General features: G+C 38.6%; 1 protein-coding gene across 1 annotated transcript in view; it reads left to right on the top strand.

Moving 5' to 3' along the window:
• The first annotated feature begins 874 nt into the window (after nucleotides 1-874).
• TMPRSS7 (transmembrane serine protease 7) overlaps nucleotides 875-20,658 on the top strand; it is a 31,079-nt gene continuing 11,295 nt past the window's right edge. Inside the window, exons 1-10 of the mRNA XM_072851472.1 lie at nucleotides 875-940; nucleotides 5,408-5,606; nucleotides 6,476-6,606; nucleotides 9,060-9,127; nucleotides 9,928-10,121; nucleotides 11,036-11,074; nucleotides 14,440-14,668; nucleotides 16,066-16,196; nucleotides 17,434-17,546; nucleotides 19,206-19,312. Coding sequence (XP_072707573.1) covers nucleotides 890-940; nucleotides 5,408-5,606; nucleotides 6,476-6,606; nucleotides 9,060-9,127; nucleotides 9,928-10,121; nucleotides 11,036-11,074; nucleotides 14,440-14,668; nucleotides 16,066-16,196; nucleotides 17,434-17,546; nucleotides 19,206-19,312 — 1,262 coding nt within the window. The 5' untranslated portion in view covers nucleotides 875-889. The remainder of the gene's footprint in view (nucleotides 941-5,407; nucleotides 5,607-6,475; nucleotides 6,607-9,059; nucleotides 9,128-9,927; nucleotides 10,122-11,035; nucleotides 11,075-14,439; nucleotides 14,669-16,065; nucleotides 16,197-17,433; nucleotides 17,547-19,205; nucleotides 19,313-20,658) is intronic.

A 20,658-nucleotide genomic window follows, 5' to 3' on the forward strand; every position in this document is an offset into this window, starting at 1 on the left:
TAAAGTTTTTATGATTGTTAGTTCAGGTTTTGTATCTTCAAAGATAAATTTATAGAAGGTGTATTTTATTACAATAAAAAGCTGGCATTTCTCCAGTGCCATTTTTGAAGTTGACCCAAGGAAGGCATTGAGATTGTTAATCACTTAAAAGTAAAGACAGCTCTATAGTTAGTATCCATTGAGGAAAGTACTGGTTTACATCCTCTATAAATATTTAATTATCAAAGAAAATAGGATGGAACTGTTATGGTACAAGTGACTTCCTGCATCTGATTACAAAAAGGATTCTCAGTTTGAAGCCTGATCTATTTTAACAATACAAAATATGTTGCCTGGAGCAGCTTATTTCTTGGCTACAATAAAATAACCAAATTTGAGTGTTCAAAAGGCACATTAAAAAATTCTAGAAAAGAGTCAAAATGCTCTTCTTGCTTTGGAATGGTTATCTGCTATTTGCAGCACTCTAACTCAAGGTCCTTAAACTTATTTTCCTTCTTCTAGATGCATGATTTTGCTCTCACATTTTACTTGCTACTTTTCTTGTTTATCACAACTAATTTTATGAAGTTTTAATGACATATAGATTTTAACATTCTGATTTTGTTTTAACAAGTTGCAGTCTATTTCAGCTTAAAAAGACTATGAAAGGTCTATTTATTCAGTCCAACTTTGATGTCTAAAGTTACTTGATAGCATCCTTCTAATATTCACAAAAGAGCAAGAGGGCAGATGAGATTACAATTGGAAACTCATCAAAGTAAATTGATGCCTCTCTTGGTCCTGGACATTCCTGTTAGCTGTCTTTAGCTTCAGAAGTAGAAGTGGTGCCTGAGAAAAGGTGGAAGGCTCTTTTTCAGCTGGGACAAGCAATAAAATTAATTCTGCTTGAATGGATGAAAAAAACGATCACCCAGCAGCTAAACCTGAAGAAGACCTAAGTGTAAGTAGGTGACTTAAGCATTCTTGATTTCATACACTTCTGGACACTATTAGATCTCTTATGATCTAATTCTCAAGTATTAAACTTCACATCCCAGTTAGATTTGTCATAACTTTCTATTTTATAGCTCAGCCTGAAAATGCCGACATATGTTTGTATACCTTCAGATTACTAGTAACATGTATTTTCAGACAACTGAAATAATGAGAATGTCAGTGTGACAATAGGAAAAGCTTATATTGGTGTCATGGCAGCACGTTTTTCAAAAAGAAATAAATTCTAGGCAAGAAAGGCAACATTAAAGTAGGTAAAGTGTTTTGCTTTTCTCTGAGAAGATACAGAAGGGGATTATTGCATGAACATTAACTCATGACAAAGAAGCAATTAAATAATTCAGTGTATGGTGATAGTCAAATTGCAAGTTTAGCTGGAAACCAATTCTAGAGTACAAGAACTAAGTTGCAGTTGCAGTAGAGAGGAAAGCTGAATTAAGAGTTGTGATCCTTATTGAGGGAAGGGAACAGCTTAACTTTGCCTTTGTTTTTCTTACTATAAAGTGTTTATGGTAAACTAATATAACCTAGGGAAATATTTAAAATGTAGAGCATAGCATTCAATATTCCTATGAATCCTGTGTAATAGAGAGCTTTGCCATGCAAGCCTTGATACATGAAATGCATTTTTCAAAATAAGATTAGAATTACGGTGAATGCAACGAAGGCATTAGTTGTTTAAGTGCTTACTTATAGTCCAGTGATGTCAATCTTGAGTAGTCTTTAATGATCCTTGACAGGAACTTTGTATCTAATTTTTAAGAATAAATCTGTTTCATTAGTTCTACAGTTACAAAAATGAATTACATGGGAAAAGTTAAATATAAAATATTCTTGGGGGAGCTTTGATGAAAGTGGCCCAAATTTCAGATGTCAGAACTGAGCATTCATTCAGCTGTCTCAAGCTGTCCTGTTGAGCACCTGAGGGTATAAGGGAACTTTACATGACAGAGCAGAGCTTCAAACAAAAAGATAGACAATTTGGTTTTCATCCTTAAGCAGAATTGTACTCAATAAGGTTTTTAAAAAATATAGAAGACGGGCAGATTGAGTCCTTCCTGAGAACATACAAAGCAAGTGCAGTTAATTACCTAGATAGAAGATAAGAGTCTGAAATCTTCCAGTTCAGTGTTTTCACGTGTTGTTTGAGGAAATTACAAAGTGTCTTACCTGATCTTATTACTCTACTCATTATTACTTATTACTAATTTCTCTTCTCGACTCTGAGGTCAAAGGTTGCTAGCCATTGTATTTGACTGTGGGACTGTCAGGATATTTGTGATGATGTTGCTTATGCTCTCTCTGTGAGGATACGCAGAGCTCTCTTACTGAAAGCATTACTAGGGCATACTATCAGAGAATCAGAAAAATTTACATTGGTGGGGACTTTTGAAGGTGATCTACCAACCATTTTTTAAAAACAGGGCTAACATCAAAGCCAGAACAGATTTCTTGGGACCTTGTCCCACTGAGTTTTGAACATCTCCAGGGATGGAGGTTCCCTGACCTCTCTGGGCATGGCTCAGGTGTGTGACCCTAATGGTGAAATACTTTTCTCTTCCCCCCTCCTCCCCCCACCCCCCTGTTTGTCCAGCTGGACTTTCCCCTGCTGCTATGCGTGACTGTCGTGGCTGTCTCTTCACTGTGCATCAGCACGAAAAGTATGGCTCTGTTTTCTCCATAACTCACTTTAGGTAGGGAAATCTATAATTAGATTTACTCACACTGACTTTGCCTTCTTCTCTCCAGCTAAACAATGCCAGGGCTCTCAGCTTTTGATGTAGTCACATCCTCCAGCCCCTCGCCTCTTGGTGGCCCTCCCCTGGAATCGCTCCAGTTTATCAATATCTCTGTTATACTGATGGGCCCAAAACTAGAGACAGTACTTCACATGTGGTTCTACTAGTGTTGGACAGAAGGAAACACACACTTCTTGTAGATTATTTCACAGCATTGCTTTTGCAAATGTCTAGTAGTTACGCTTGGCATTTCCTGGGTGTCAAGCTCTATCAGCACATAGTTTTTGTAGCCCCTGTATTAAACTTAGCATCCCACATTGATAACTTGGAGTGCGGTTCTTAGCTGGGTACTTCCTGACTTTCATACTTCTCCCTCCTCAAGTGAAATAGAGTTAGTAAGGATGAAAAATGAGTCTTGTGCCCACAACTTTTAGTCTACCACAGGCCACACTCTTGCAGTGTACCCCTTCTGAGAGGCTTCAAAGAATGAAATGATGGCAAATAGCCTGGCAGATTATTGCAGCCTTTTTCCTTGCTGCCTACCCCTTGTAGCTCTGCAGAGGCTAAGAAGGGTCTATTGAGCATAGGGAACAGCCAGATCTGCCCAAGTTAAGGTCCATGCTGTTGTATGCGCATCTGTTGTAGTGTGACTGTGAATTCTTCAGTGTATTTCTGTGTGGGCACAGAAGGGGATAGGTGATGGGACAGGAGTTTGTCCCTCAGCAGAGTGAGGCTATCTGCACCTTGAGCAAATCATAGACCAGTTATCATTGGTCTTTGGACAGAAATTCTTGATTTGCGTTGCTGAGAGATAATGTACCTCTGAGTAGGTCCTAGCCCGCAAGTGGCATAAAATCAGCTGTGAGGTGGGGGGCACCCACTTTGAAAATGCCCTTAAAATAAATCAAGCTATTCCAAAGGCAAGGAACAAGATCTTTTCTTGTTTTGGTCTTCATCTTTAAAATGGTGAAGTTCAGTTTCATCTTTGTATATATGGGCTCCTGAGCCAGGTCTTTTTGTCTTACAGGCTGTTTTGTGCTTCATAGAAGGCTTCCCACTAAAACTCTTGCTGCTCATTGCTGAGTGGTGTTTGTCAACACCTCCAGTCACGGAGAATCCACAGCTTCCTAAGGCAGCCTCTTGAGACCTTCCTTCTCACTAGCATCAGCATGTTTTTGGAATATTTTTCCTGAGTGTTCCTTATTGATGTGGCAATATTATGTAACTTATGTTATAGTTGTGATATGAGCAGGAAATTCAAGGTTTTTCATAGTTCTAATTCTGGTGCAGCTGGGTATCACAGCTATGCCTGTGTTCATACCCAGTGCACTTGGTCATTACTGCCCTGAGTGGTCCAGGGACTCACCAGCTAACCTCTGTATAGATAAGACAATGAATTGACTTGAGAAAAGGTGATTGAACCTCTTGCTTATCTCACAACAAAGTGTTTGACTGTCACAGGAGCTCTCCAAGTGGGAATTTTATGAAGTCCCAGAGATTTCTGCACACAGCTCTTGCTGTGCCTGCAGCAACTCATAGACATTATTTGTATGCTTAAATGCGTTGATGATCTCCTGCAGAGGAAAATGCCTGGGGGGGTGTCTGGTACAAACCAGTTTTCCAGAACAGACCAAACTGTAGATAGATAACATACTTATAGGAAGTAGAAACTGCTCCTGCAAATGCAGAAATGGTCACATAGTAGTCTTTTGTACCTAGATAAGATGGTCAGGAGATATTTTGAATCTAGCTTTAGAAAATCTGGGACTGTAGTTCAAAATAAACTGTCAAGGGGCTGGATATCCAGGTGATGACCTTGTCCAGGTCCCAGCAAGACCTGTGCTGTGTCATCCTGTTCACTGGAGGGAGTTGGACATGCAGGAGGATGTCTGTACCCACTGCTCCTCATCCTGAAAGGAAGCAGAGACTTTTTTCTGAGGAATGAATGGGTTGATCCCACTTGTATTGAGATAGTTCTCGTCTGTGAAGAAAGTGGCTTTTTTTCAAAGCAGTGACATTTTGACCATGGGCTGGGAGAAAGCAATGATAGTGTGCCTGTCTCTTAGTTTTTTAGCAGGGGAATGACAAGCCATAGTATTGGAAAGAGGATTGACTATTTGAATATCATGCTAACCCCACATAAAGGGAATGAATGACTGAATGTGTGGGGTGTCTGCTTCCGCACCAAACTTGCATAAGCATAGCAACTATTTGGGTCATGAGACACCTTGCTAGGTTATGTCACCAAGCTGTTGGTGAAAAGCTGCTGCTCTGCAGTACTTGTCTGTGTATACATCTCAGCTGCAGACAGTGCAAGGTAATTTAGCATTGTCTACCCTTTGGACTAACGAGGATTAATTTACACTAATAAGGGATGCACAAGGATATTAGCATTCATTCAGATGGTTAATGTTGGGTAGCTGTTGCATGGTGAGCTGTTATTCTAGGGTACATTGTGTTTTTACATGCTTATGCAATAGGGACTGACAGTTATATCAGCAAGTGTCTGGAAGAAAAGGACCTTACTTTCTGACTGGAGTTTTAAACTGCTACTAAGTTATAGTTGTGTATATGCAGTAACAGACAAATATGTGTGGGGATCTGTTCTAGTCATTGGTCAGTCAATCACTGTTAGTAATGTTCCATGTTTTTTATTGTCTTTCACCTTATTTTAGGTAGCCAACATCTCAATCCAAATGGTAGCTGCAGAAGATAAATTGGTAAAGAGGATTTTGGCAAGGAAAAAACATGGCAAATTGAAATTGAAGAAAAAAGATAAGTTGCTGTGGAATCTTCAAAACAAAATAATTCTCTTTACCCTCATTCTATTCATTTTAGGAGTTGTAACCTGGACACTACTGTGGCTTTTCATTGGTGAGTTACTGGAAGCTCATGCTAATTTCATACATCACTATCCCCAATAGCACTTTCAGTTGGTTTTCAGATCTCACTTGTCCTGAAGGCTCTTTCTAAAATAAACAGGAAACTTATTTAAAATGGGGCCTGAAAGACTTTTGAGCATCTTTGTTAAGACTTCAGACAGTTGAATTAACAAATAATTATAAAAGCAGGCATAGCTGCTGGCTTTAGGAAGTGCGACTTTTTATTTTTTTAATATGTGCTATCACACATTTTTTTAATATGTGCTATCTAATTGCACAGACGCAACAGTTCCTGTGAACTTGATTCCTCAAATTTTGACTTCCACTGTGTTTCTTGACCTGCTGAAAGCTGGGTAATTTCTTTGTCTCTCATGCAGGATAGATGTAAAGAAATTAAAGAGGAGTAAAATATAGAAGGCAAATATTGATTTTAAGACCTGTAAAAGCACTGGACAGGACAAGAAATTATCACTTCTGTGGAGTGTTTCCTTCTTGCTTGATGTGTCTAAGTGGGCAGTAAAAGCTATGCTCTCCTCTTTAAACCCCCAACGCTAATTTTACCTAAGATTCCTTAGGGATGCTCCAGAATCTGGATGTTGATATTGCCTTCATTATGCTGGTTCATTTGTATGGTGGTATCTTATCTTGCATGTAGGGAACAGGTGCTCAATTAACTTTCATGTTGTGGTACTCATCTAGAACAGTTTGGCTTTGAAAACGTAATGTTCATTTGGTAGTCCTTTCCACTGTAAGGCTGAATAGATTAATTTGGCTTAGAATATAATCAGAAAAAAATTCTCATTGTTATTAAAAAAAAAAAAAAAAAAAAAGGAGGCTAACCGTCTTCTTTGTTTCTTGCAGTTCAGGCAGAAAACAAAGATGCATTGTATTTTGTTGGACTGTTTCGTGTTGCCAACATAGAGTTTCTCCCAGAATATAGGCAGAAGGAGTCGAAAGAATTCCTCTCTGTGGCACAGAATGTGCAGCATGTGGTAAGATGAGTGGGCTGCTTGGCTAGCAAAAAGATCAGAGCTGTGAGCAAGAGGTGCAACTTTCAGGTGCCATTGAGTCTGCTGTGGTGTTCTGCTTTTTTTTTTTTTTCTTTTCTCCCCACTGAAAGACTGTGTACAAAGGGTGGCTATCTGGAGGCAAGAAGGAACTGAGTGCTTTCAGCTTGTTAATCAAAAACCGAGTTTTGAAAAGGTCTGTTTGACTTCTACATTTACTAAAAATTTTACATGTTTCCCCCCATAAATCGGAGTCTATGAATAGAACTCTACACAAGCCCTTCAAAACTTAATTGCCACTTTTAAGACATTAGACCAATGAAGTCTTTGGCATTTAAATTGGTATCTGCTGCCAGTCTTCTGCCTTAGAGCATCTATAATTACCCTAGAGCTCTCAGACATATTTACATTTACATTTCCTTCTGATGCCAGGTATTCTAAAGACAATTATTCTTCCCAAACACCTTGCATCAGTCAAAGCAGAAGTAGCACTCTGTTGTAGGCAATTAAGGCTGCTCTACAGTGGGAAGAGAGGGGTGAGAATCTTGGTTAAAAGTGAATTTGACTTTAAAGTGTGTGAGGAGGAAAAAGACATTAACATCAGGAAATGTAGGACTGTCCACATAAGGATTCAAGCAATAATAATAAAACTGCTATGCAAACAAACAAACAAAAACTCAGATGCAACTAAGAGATTTTTGGATAATTGCTAAGTTTTTGTCATCTTATAATATGAACTCATGTTCCTGTTTTCCAGCACTATCTTTGATAAGACTGATGACTCTTCCCTGCCCCCCCCCCCCCCCCAAAAAAAAGGTGGATGACAAAAGACTTGAAAGCAGACAGTCTAGTTTTCCTAGTCCCACACATTAGCGACTGAAGTGCTTTCAGGCAGGGGGGACAGACAACCAGCGCAGGACAGGTACTTTCCACATTGTCCATGGAGCAGCTCTAACCTGCTGTGAGCCCTGTGTCTTGCTCTTGCCCCAGAGCATCCTGCCGTTGTCACACATAGTGGAGAGAGGTGACAGCAGGTGTGAACTGCCAGTGTCACCACCTCCTACTTAAACATAACTTGGAAATCACTTTTTTGTCTGTAAACTTTGTCTGAACTTACCAACCGATTTTACATTGCCGAAACTGCACTTCTTGGTGATATGACTATTGACTAAAATTGCTAGTAGGGATGTGGGGGATTTGGGTGTTTTTTTGTTTTTCTCCTTGAAACCCTTTTGTTCGTGGCTCCTGGCCCAGAGACCCCCAGGGAGGTAGTGGAAGAACCTCTCAAGGTAGGCTCCTTTCCCCTTCAATAGTAACAGTAATATATAAAATCCCTTGTAGCCTAACCTGGAGAAAGATTGAGCTCCACCCATTTTATTTAGGCCCTTAAAATAATTGTTCAAACTTCCTGTGTCAAACACTAAAAGTTAGGGACTAATACTAATGTGATTTTTACAGCCTTTGCTTCAAAATAATCCGTGTTACAGTCCCTTGGGCATTAATTTTAACCATTAAGCAGCAGGATGAGGTCTGAACAGCTTGAGGTACATGCCACCTTGTGGCTTTAGAAGTGTGCCTCTTTGAACAAGAGGAATGAAGGTTATTGTCACACTGGTATCATCGCACACATACAAAGAACTGGTGGAATTCAGAGCTTGCTTTCCCCAAAGGCAGTCCCACAGCGTGAAATGAGCAAAGTTTTTCCTTCTCCACATATATTACACTGTGTATTCAAAAGAAATATGTTAATACTAAGCTGTTAGTGAAGAAAATAGACACAAACTGAATTGAAATGCAAGCAAATTCCACATAAACATTAGAAAAAACTGTTTAACTGTGAAGGTAATCAAACACTGGAGCAGGTTGTCCAGAGAGGCCGTGGAGTCTCCATTCTCGGAGATATTCAACTGGACGTGGCCATGATGTAGTTGATCCTGCTTTGAGTAGAAGGGTTGAACTACCCCTTCCAATCTCAGTCTTTCTGTGATTCTGTGGAAAAAGCTCTGAGATGCGCTGTTAACTGCACCTTAGTACCAACACTCAAAATGTTATGAGTACGTGCTTATTTCCTGAAGACTGGCCCTAAGTTTCAGCATCAGGATAGGGAAGCCCTCTGTGTTTGGGATTTGCTGGGCAAAGAAGGTGCACTCTTTTCAAAACTCATTTATTTGGAAAAAACATTGCTCTTCACATCAGCTGGTCATGGGCAGAAGGTTCGATGTTTCCTGGGAATATCGGACTTGTTAGGGGTGCATTGCAGAGCTGGTCTGTTCATGTCTGCTGCTCTGCTTAGCTTGTATGTCTGGAAATGTGTGCAGATTGCATGTTCTTGGTGGAAAAAAGGATGTTCCTAGGAAAACCTAGGCATATAACATCTCTAGGTATGGCTGATTTTCAGAAATGCTAAATCTTCACTGGCTTAATACTTTCTCTTTCAGATTAACTTGGTCTACACAACCTCCTCTTTCTCCAAATTTTATAAGCAGTCCACAGTTTCAGAAGTCAGGTAAAACTGTGGTTAATGTAATTGTATTTCTGCTGGTAGTATATAATGTAATAAGCCCACAAGAGAAACCTTTTTTTGATGGTTATGATTTAATCTCTTTGCTATGCACTTGTACTGATAGCAAAATACATTTATAACCTGGACTAATTCATTTCACAAAAGTAAGGGCAAACTAAAGTCATATAAGCAGTTCCTTGTCTGCCAGGAGTATAATCTAAGGTAATCAGTAATAACATCCCTAAAGAGGTTTGGTGATGCTTTGGCTGATAGGTCACACATAAGTTTAACCACTTAGTCATGCTGTTAGAGCACAGTTCTGTATTACTGGTCAAGTTACACATATTTTATAAGTAACTTTGGTATAAAACTGTTTTCTACTGACAGAAGAAGGGGTAAATCCCTATACTGCAATAAAGTGCATTTACTCTAATATTATGTATGCAATTAATGCTAGAGGATTAGTATTCCAATCCAATGATCTTCACGAGATAATCCAGCTCTGATTCAAGTACATATGATGATTCCCGTAGATCTCAAAAGTCAGGAGCCCTCAGGAAGTCAGCCTAGTGAAGGTCCCCAACGGGGTGTGAGGAGTGTGTTCTGGCATTTTGGGCTTTTTTTTTTTTTAATTTATTTATTTTACTTGTAGGAGAGAAAATACATTCAGTGTGTCAAAGCAACAAGGCAAGATGGAAATAAGCCATACTCTTCTAACTTTGTACTTCAGAAGCTTGTGTTGAGAGTCTAGTCTTCAGAAAACTTTCAACATGATAGTAATCTGTAGGACCTTTTTATTTCAGTAACAACAACAATGGAGGCCTCCTTATTCATTTCTGGATCGTATTTGTGGTACCACAGGCAAAAGGCCAAGTGCTGTGTGAGGATTGTGTGGCGGCCATTTTAAAGGATTCCATTCAGACAAGTATCAATAACCGGACCTCGGTGGGAAGTCTTCAGGGCCTTGCGGTCGACATGGACTCCATTGTACTAAGTGGTTAGTGTTAGCATATACCCATATCCTTGAGGAAATACTTCGTTAAGCAAACATTTTTATCTTGGAGTAGCAAATTGTATAAATAAACCAAAATCTTTATCCAGCATCTTAAGCTTCTAATACTAAAATCATTATAGAAAAAAATTAAAAGGAAAAGGAAAATCAAAACCAGATTTGAGGTCAAATCAAGGTACAAAGTATCCCTGTGAATGCTGATTGCAAAACTTCCTTTACATGGAGTGCTTATGTTCAAATTCAGGAGCTAAGCCTGACACCTTGTAGCCAGCTCAGATTTGGGTTAGTCTGTGACTTGAAAAGTATAAAAAGATGAAGCGTTAAGGTTTCCACATGGGTCAAATTTTGGCCCCTCCATTGAAAATGAGATTCTTGTCACCCCTTTATTAAAGATTAAGAAAAGGATTATAAAGCTGCCCATTCATTAAACAATTCCTGTGCCATTCCTGTCTGGGGAAGAAATTAGCAACGTAGGATTCAAGTATCTGTTTAACGTAATTAGCTACAAAATGTTGTATGACTTTCAGCTCTATGAACAAAGGACAGAACAAGCTTCATTTGAACAACTCTGTCCAGCTGAAACCTGAAAAAGACTTTCTGGCCAAGGGTGAGAAAATGACCTCCTGGGTACCTCTGTCTCAGTCCTTCAATTAAATTTGACTGCTTAATTGACATACAGCCTCTTCTTGCCTCAGGCGCTAAGATGTCTGGGGAGATGATACCTCCAAAGCTGCTTGCAGAATTTGCAGAGATGAAGGGAGATTGGGCAGCCCCCCTTGTTGAGATAGCTGTTTTGTCCTGTGTGTTTAGTGTTATATTAAAGAAGTGTGATTGAATTAAACCCTGAATTCTGGATTTTGGGCAAATGAGAAGACTCACACAACTCTCTTTCTGTGCAGCAGGTCTCCGGTCAGATTACTGGTCAACAACGGCAACAGGTAATTCACCATTTTGGCAGCTTCCTGGCAGAGGAGAGGTGAAGAACAAAGCTTTTAGTTTGTGTCTTAGACTCAAAGATACTGTTCAGTGTTAATTTAAGAGGGTTACATTCAGCCTTGGCATTTATGTCCTGAGTTGCTATAAGAGTGACCAAGAGTCTTGCATGTGACAGATACAGAAACTATCTGCCTTCATTCTGACTGGTAAATTTTTTAGAGGTACCTGGTGGCACGGTAGGAAATAAACTCAGTTAGTTGTTCGCTATTCACTCTGTGTTGAAGAGAAGATTAAGCTTTTCTAAACTGGGCAGTACTGAATTTAAATCTATTCATTGGCTTTTGAGATAAACAATAGCAATGCTTTTGTCCATCCTTTATCCTCCTTTACTCCCTTTTCTCCAAGGTTAATGATGAGTTTTTCTTTTGAGTGAATTCCCTAACAGAAATTAGTTTAAGCCATTCAGTTTTGCCAGTGTTATGGGAGACACTACTTATACACCTGCTTGGTTTCTTGTTGTAAACCTTCCAGTAGGGTTCTTTGACAATGTGCAGAGACTTTACAAGCAGTTTAAAAGTACAGTGCATCTATGTTCACTAGTATGTGGAGTAGGTACCTAGAAAAAATGTGCTACCAGGCTAAGCAATAGTATGCTAATCACTTTTGATGCAGGCACCTGATAAGTCTCTGGGCCAGCAGCTGTCAATCAGGTAGGGATGTGTTGGCCTCCCTTGTTCCTTAATACAGGCTTACTTTTAATCTTGTGAAGTTACACCCTTTCAGTTTTTTAAGGGCTTTATACCTTTCCATGTCTGTATTTGTCTTTTCTGAGACATTAACTTGTACTATTTCAACAATTACATTTCTATCCGTGATTTCCACTTCTGTTTTCTTGCAAGTTTTTAGCTTGCATACTTTCTCAGAATTAACAATCATTTTTGTCAGTGCAGCCAAGTCAAGGTCTCCTGGTACTGCTGTCCACAGGTGGACTTTGGGTCACAGACCCTGGGCCATGGTTTGCAATGCTTAGATTGATATCAGCCCATAATTTCTCAAAATTCAAGTCAAGTTTGCTACAGCATTCATTTGCTCAAAACCTTTCCTGACTTAAACTGCAAAGCATAGCAATATCAGCTTTTGTCACATCTCCTTATATGCATTTTAATTATATAAAAGAATTTTGTGCATTGGTTCTTACTTGTATAGCAATTTCATCTCCCAGTTCAGTGTTCCAGGGCAGAGGAATTAGTACAGTCAGCCAATTTATTCCAGAGTGCATTTCCTAAAGGAGAAGAAAATAAGAACAGTGCAACACAAATATTTATTCTAAGGCTTTTTTAGGATGACCTGCCATATTCTAGGCATCTTTCAGAGACTTACAATGTAGTCAACCACAGGTGCCAATTGGTATCTATGAGAAGCGTAGTGCTGGTATGCAATGAAGTTGCAGGGGAACAACAACATTGATTGCCACAGGAGTTGAGAAAGTCTTCTATTGGTGCAGTTTCATTTGTTGGGGTACCTTGAGTGTGTCTGCTAGTCCTATAGAATATGGTGCAGAGGTTAAAGTGTTAATGCAGCAGCATACAAGGAAGGTGAATGGCCTGGTTGTATTTTGAGAGCAATGGAGTTACTTTGGCATGAAGATGCGCCTAGTTATAAGTTCAGGCACAGCACTGGAGTGCAGATTTATTGAAGAATGGGTTGGAGAAGCAACTTGTCACTTGCATCAACTGAATCTCTACTTGTTTTGCCGTGGTATCTATCTGTGCAGGGTCTGCTTGGGTAGAGACTGTATCCAGCTTTGGTTTCAAACCGGTATGCTTGCATTACTTCTAGTTCCAGAGCCAGCTCTGAAATATCTGCACCATCCTCCTCACCAGCAGTGAGCTCGTCACATTATTAACTACTTAGTAGAAATAACGGTAGTCACATAATTCTAAAGACTATTATCAAAGCTGGCTCTATTAGGGGTGAGTAAATAAGCACAACTAACTATTATAAAAAAGAACATTACTGGGAAGAGATAAGAACAAGAAGGAAGAAGGAAGAACAATGGCTCAACCAAAGCTTTAAATAGTTGTAACTGTAATTCAGCTGAACGGTATGTGACCCTTACAGATTGTTCATGAACATTCATAGCATTAGTTTCAAGATTGTAAATTAGAAGTGGAAGTCAGACAAAGCCTGCCACTTCCTGTCTTGATTAACTGCTGGTTGAAAGGCCAACGTTTGAGTCAACAATTGATAGTGAACTTTCACAGGGCTCTAACTGGTGTTCCATGATAGTAACTGTTTCAGAGATTTGTCTTTTTAATAGGCAGAAATTAATGCAAATATTTACTTTGGATCTTATTCTCCCTAATTTGCATTTTTCTCCTTCTCACCTTTCAAAGAGCTATGTTAAGAGTTTTTGATATGACCAAACAAAAAAAATCCCTAAGCTTTATGCTGAATGGGAGCTGCAATATTGAATTGAAATAAAGACCTCCAATATGTTTGACTTGAAAGCAACAATTGTTTCAGCTTAATTGGAAAATTGGATGCAAGTAGGGTAATTTTCTGGTGATTCTTATCTAAATTATGGCACAGCCTTTTTTTTTTTTTTTATAAGTGTTTTGTAGGCTAGGCTGTATCTTTTACATTTCACAGTATTTCCATTTCTAACAGTGACTTTTAATGCTGGAAAAGTTTTCAAGACTTGACAGGACAAACTCCTGGTCTGAATTAATTTTGACCCTGCTTTGAGCAGGGTGTTGAGCAAGAAAGGTCCTACCATCCCTTCAAACCTGAATGAATTGATGAATCTGAATTTAGTGGTAGCACTTACAGCTCATTTCACAATAAAACATTGAGAATCCTGATGTTTGAACAATAATCTAAAAAAACCCAGAGCAATACAAAAATGTAGCTTGATTTTTATTTTGTTTTTATTTTATTTATTATAAATATCTTAATATCTGTAGAGGTGAGCAGTTGATTTCTGCCTTGATGAACACTTCTCAGTGAAAAATTATTTGATCTAAGTACTTTATCCTCTGGGAGCTCCACAGTTCTTTGTTAACTGCAAATACCTGTTGTACAAAATGGCAGCGCTTTTGTGCAAATACCTTACAAGGACTTATTTACAGCACTGTTTGCAATGTTCTGTGGTGTTATGAATAGAGTTTCCTTGACCACAGACTTGTAACTAAGATGCAATTAAGAGTGGCATAGACTACTTTGTTTTCACGTTTAGCTATGCTTTCATATGTTGTTTTAGTTTTAAATTATTTTTAGGGTTGGTTTTTTTTTTTTTTTTGTACTCCATGAGGATTGAACAGTTTTGTAACGAGCGTCCGGTGTTGAAAATGTGACATTTCCACAGGAACAAATTGTATGTATGATCTGTATGCTGATCGCCTGCATGAGCACTTTCCTCTGGATATCCATGCTACCTCAGGGGGAACAATCTGCTATTTTAAGCTGATTGCATCAGTGGGCCATCTTCTTCGTCTTTCAATAGTATCCCTTCAGATTGAAGCAGATAACTGCATCACTGACTCGCTAACCATTTATGACTCTTTGATGCCAATCAAACATAAGATACTGTACCGGTAAGTATAAATTTTCATTGAGAATTCATTGACAATCATTTGTTTGGGTTTTTTTCTGTAGATTTGTCAACTGAATTTTTGGTGGGTTTGTTTTGTTTTGTTAAAAATACTTTGATCCTCAAGCGTTATGCACACAACACCTGGCAAAATACTTTTTTTTTTTTTTTTTCCAAAAGTGGAAAAGTTGATCTTGCTAATAAAAGAAAGTTAAATATTCTTTAAATTCTTCTTTATTTTTCAACTGGAGTGCATCTTCACCTAACTGCAGAACCATGAGTAGTTCACACATTACTGGATGTATTTTTCTCTTTCTTATCAGGAAACAGATGCTAACTAAAAGAGAATGTCAAAAATTCCTCCCCTAAGCAAACTCTTCTTCCATATGAAGATTAGTGCTCTTCATATGAGACTGAAGTTCTTAAACTAAGTCTTGTGATTCTTTGGATACTTACCGTCACTCACCAGTTCCGCGCTTTTTTTAGCTGCTCTATTTGAGTAGTTTAGAGGGTTGTTAAAATCTAGAGTTGAAGCTCTGATGGGTTGAGGGATGTGGAGAATTTTTTTTTAAATTATTTTTTTATTTTTTTTCTCTCTAATGATCCAGTAGGCTTGTTCGGGGATTTTTTGTTTGAAATTCCTGGTAACTAGTTCCATAGGGCTCTGTCATACCAAAAGGTGAAGACAGCACCTCCACCAAGTAGAGGAAGAGCTCAGTGTTTTGACCCCTGAAATCCTTTTCTCTGGCTTGTCAGTGTGTGTATAAGCCTCAAAAAAGAGCACTGGCTTTTCAGTCCTCTTCAAGAGCTGTCCTCCAGTAATTTGAATCACTCACTGACTTTTCTATAAAACAGCAGATGGTGTTCACTTGTTAGTATCTGTAGAGGACTGAGGATATTTGCTAGGTAATGCATATGGAAAGTAACATATTTTTTTTTTATGAGACTAGTTCATTGGCTCAGGTTCTTCATTTCTGACTTGAAGAATAACTTTCTTGTCTTTCCCACTCCCCAACCCCAAGCTAAATCTGTTGGTCTAATAAAATAAATTTTCTCTTTCTACAAGCCTTTCTTTACTATTGGCTCCATTCATTTTTGCTTGGAGTGAAGGCTGAAAGTCAGTATTATCTCCTAGAGCTAACCATTCCATCTTCCTTTTCATGTTTGCAATTTCTTTCTTTTTTGTAAGTAACTTTCCAATACTGGGTTTCTTACTGGCCTTGTAACGTGTACTTTTTGTGTTTAAGAGCATGGAGTTTTTACTAGGCTTTGAAGTAGGTAAGCTCTGCACCAGCAGAAAATTTATGCACAGAATGAGAGCAATGTGTTGGGGTTTTGTTTTGGGTTTTGTTTGTTTTTTACCGATTGCTTACGTATGTACTCTCCTTTCTTCCCCCTCAGAGCCTGTGAACCAGTCGCTTCATTGGTGTCACTTGTGTCCACAAATAATCTCATGCTGGTAATGTTTAAGGCAGCACAAATAAAGGAACGGAAGGAATTCCATGGCTATTTCGAGGTCATTACACAAGAAAGTAGGTTTGTTCTGTGTTTGGAAATGTGTTTATTGTATTGTTTCTCAGATCCCAAAGTGGTTGTCATGTTCCTGACTATGGATAAATGACTCCTGTATCTCAGTTTCTTTTTTTTCTACATGCCTGTCTCTCTCCTTCATCTCCTCTGCATTACTGAGTGTCTGCCTTCCTCCTGGTTAATTTAATCTGTGCAGACAGCTGTCCCTAAGTGAAATATGGAGGGAGAAGGCTGAAACCAGCACTGACTGAATTCGGTTGGTCAGGACTGCAATGTGCCAGTAGATGGAGTTGTTATTCCAGGTGTAGCACTGCTCTGGCCTCTCTCCTGGTTTGGGACTCCGTGATGATGTTAAAGGTGGAAGCAGTTCAGCACTAAAAACTACTTTGAGAAAATAAAACTTCAGTAGCTTTGTCTGCATTTTCTATTGGACCCTGCCTCCTCATTAACAAAAAGGCGACAGTTATGTTTGTGCAACAAGCCTGTCATCTGCTTTTTATTGCTTTAAGCTTTAAGAAGTTGTTAGATCATAATCACAAATAGTACAAAGAACATCATGCTAAGTAGTACAAAGAGAAAAATCTAACACAATCCAATGCTCAAAAAGGTGCTGCATACTTTCCATGTTGAGAGTAATTAAGCATTAAAATACCACCATAAAAGCATGTGATAAATTCTCCATCATAAGTAACTTTAAATTCAGGGCTGTTATTTTTGTTTGGTTGTTTGGTTTAAATTCAGGGTTGGGTTTTCTTTGTTGGTCTCTGTGTGTGTGTTGTTTTTAATGAATTCTCCAACTCCATTGAGCCATCGTAAAAGGAAGTTTTGGCTTCCAGAAGGCTGATTAGATTAGCACATTGTCCATTTCTCTTCTAACTGGCTGCATTTGAAGACTAGACATCCTCATGTACTACTGCAGCGTGGATGTATTTATGTGCAACACTGTTCACTGAGACTTGTTTGCAGAACTGCCTTCAGTGAAATAACCGATATAAAACTTCACAATGTTTTCTCCTGGTCCTGGAGACCCCAGCAAACGTTCCTAGATTTTTACATCCCTTGTCTGTCTGCATCATTGGGAAGAGTATCTTTTTACAGCTTGAACCCAGATAAATATAATTCCTAAGCTGCCCTGTTTTGCAGTGGAAGAATCCTGATAAATTTGGATGCTTAGCCCACTGAATAGCTTTTCTGGAAATATATTAAGGTTTACCAACTTCTGCCTCCTTTTTTCCCTAGGATGTGGAAAAGCAATAGTGACAAAAGAGAAAATTAGCTATGAAGGGAAAATCACAAGTCCCTATTACCCAAGCTATTATCCTCCAAAATGTCTTTGTGCGTGGAACTTCCAGGTAACATTAATCTCTTTCTCTCTTAGGCACTGTTGTGTGTTTTGGGCACACCGAACCTGTAAGTATAGCATAAACAATTGTGTAGGGAGTAACCTGCATCCTTACAGATGTGGCAGTTTATAGAAATGACATAGCTGAATAGCTGGCTGTACTCAGGTTTTTTGTGTTGTTTTTTTTTTTCTTTTTTTTTTTTCTGTGCACTTATTCTTAACGAAGAGAACATAGTTCCTAAGCTGTCCTATTATAAAGGTGAAGAGCTGAGATAAGTTTTGATGTTTAGCCTGCAGAATTGCTTCACGGCAGAGAATGTAAGACTTTACTGTTTTTAATTCCCCTCTTCCCACCCCCAAAAATTTGGAAAAAAAGTATGTACAAAAGAGTCATCTAACCTAGTTATTACTAACACCTCTCTGATATGTCTTCTCAGTCTATTTTGTTATGCTTAATAAATTGAATTTTTGTCTCCTAAGATGTTCTGTCCTATCAACACAATCCCACAGACTTTTTTCTTGATATTCTTTTTCTGCATCTTTTCCGGTACTTTCCTGAAAGCAAATGACTGAAAGTTTACATCTGTTTAAAATAGTTTTGTCATGCCTTGTTTGATGACATTAGTATTTCCCTATTGATGCTGCTAAAATATGATCTTTGACTTATGGTTTGCCCTTACTGTTTTCCTCTCTGAAGAATCTGGCTGTAGATACAATGCAGTCCGCTGGTTACCCATCTTTCTGCTTATGCTACTCATATCTGGTTAAGCTAGTGGTTGCCCATGTTGAATCACACTGATCTGAATGGAGTCCAGCTAGCCATGATCTACAGCCTCTTGCTCTTCTAGAAAGCTAAGGCAATTACTTTTTTGCTAAACTTCAGGTCTTCAGTTCACCCTGGACTTCTGAGGGAAAAGTTTCTGGACACTTAACATGGGCAATCCCCAAGACTTATTTCTCAAAACAGTTTAATTTTCCAGTAGGTCAATGCTGAGACTTTCCTCATTTCCCAAATCATGTTTTCTGTAAGAGAGAAGGAGAAAATCTCCATTTCTGGATTCTTGTCCTGAACCAGCTCTTGAATGTAAAGGAACATTGCCTTGTCTTGCAAAAAGGTTCTGTTCCTTTTAATAAAGGAAATTCTAATTAATTATTAGCCCTCGTGATACTGCTGGCCTTAAAAATCTTTTGTAAAATGCTAAAGAATGCTTGGCTGAGCAGGTGCTAGCAGAAGACTACAATATTGTGGTAGAAATAACTCCTAGCATTACAAAGGTGACACAGGTATTCAGTGCAGTATCTTAATTAACAATCTGCTGGGGATGTGTGTTCCTGCACAAGTAAATTTGGATGTGTTTGAGTGCTTTGATCTTGATACAAAAGCTGCTTTCTATGGCTAGTGGCCTTTTGAAGATGAAAGGACTGTTGGCTAGAGGGGGAGAAAGCCTGCAGCTGTGGCGGGGCTCTGCCAACCTTTGTTTTTACTCAAGACTGAATAGCTGGCAGGTGTCTCAAGTGCTGGCTGTGGAGCTGGCGAAGTCAGCACAGCTCCTAGACCATGGCATTGACAAGCACAGTAATTGCTGAGACAAGTCTAAAGACTTTCGTGTACTATGTCCACAAAAGGAAACAACAAGACTGCTTGCACTGTCTTTCTTGCTCACAACAGACTCCACAGAAGAGCCTTGGTATAGCTCTGAAGTTTCATAACTATACCATCAGTGAGAAGAATATTAAAGGCTGTGAGCGAGGATGGTGGAAAATTAATGAACACATGTAAGTACTTCTGCATGGGTTATTAAACTAACACTACCAAAATAAACCTTCCCATCACTACTGCAGCTCACTTGGAGAATTTCCACAAAGGCAGAGATACTTCACTGGTGTCTCTTACCATTCTTTCACTTTGGCTGATGATGTAACCGAATCTTTGTAAAACATATATACATATACAAAAATTTTCTATTGAAAAGTACCAGAAAGATGAAAATGAGAGCCTTTGGTATGCTTTGGAGAGAAAGAAATAGGAAGAGTTGGGTGAAGGCGGATGTTCTGTGAACCCAAAAATAATTCTGGGTTTTCTGGGATCATTGAACAAGGTCTGTTAAAACCCTTTTAAGTGTAACTTAATTCTATGATTGCTCAGAGGACACCAAACCTAATTAACTTCTCAGTGAAAGCTATTACAATAAGATTATTGGGAATAGAAGAGTAACTGCTTCTGCATTCCAGTCACTGGCTCTTGAAAGAGAAACCACACAGGATGGCTGCCAAGGTACCACTGTATTTCTTAAGTGTTTGTTATTAAATTATTGCTGCTATTTTTTTTATTAAAATACTGCTGCTTTCCCATGCACACTGTCCACCCATTTTTTTCTCAATTTTTTAAGTCGTCTTTCAATCCCTGGATGATGAGACAAGGTTAGATTTAGGATGTTGGATTTTTTTTTTTTAAACTTTGTTCAAATTGAAATCTCAGTAAGAGCAGACTGGAAACTGAATTTCTGAACTCACTACTGAAACTAAGCAAAGTCAGTCAGGCCTTTAAGAGTGTAACTGAAAGAATTGTAGAGAGGAGAAAAAACTTCCTCTATTCTTTGATACCATGTTGTACTTATATAGAGAAAATTCAGTTTGTCTGAAGCTCCTAAAATTGTGCCTTGATGGGAATTGGTTGCTGGACAGGATGGGCACATAAAAACACCGGCCAAAAAAGATATTTGGTGTATTTGTGGGGTTTTTTGGTGTTCTTTTTATGACACAATTGGAAAGATTTGAGATATTAGGGATGGCTGAGATATGAATCAAATAAAGGCAAAATCTGGAGAAAAAAAAAAATGATGATGGGTTCATATTGTAAGGATTCTCTATATGAAAGAGCACCTTTTAAATAAGCCTACCAATTATACATTCCACAGAATCAAATGTCAGAGCATGACCCTTAGAAATGCACTTGGGGTTACTTTTGAAGTACTGCACTAGAACACATGCTCCTGATTTCTGTTGCAAGTTGCTCATGATACAAGTAGACCAAGACAAGTTTTCCTTTGAAAGTGTCTTTTTCACTGAAAACAAGGCTTTTGAACCTCTATGATTTTCTGTTCTATGTCTACTTTCCATGG

This window comes from Ciconia boyciana, chromosome 1 (genome assembly GCF_034638445.1).
Source record: "Ciconia boyciana chromosome 1, ASM3463844v1, whole genome shotgun sequence".
In the NCBI taxonomy this organism is placed as follows: domain Eukaryota; kingdom Metazoa; phylum Chordata; class Aves; order Ciconiiformes; family Ciconiidae; genus Ciconia; species Ciconia boyciana.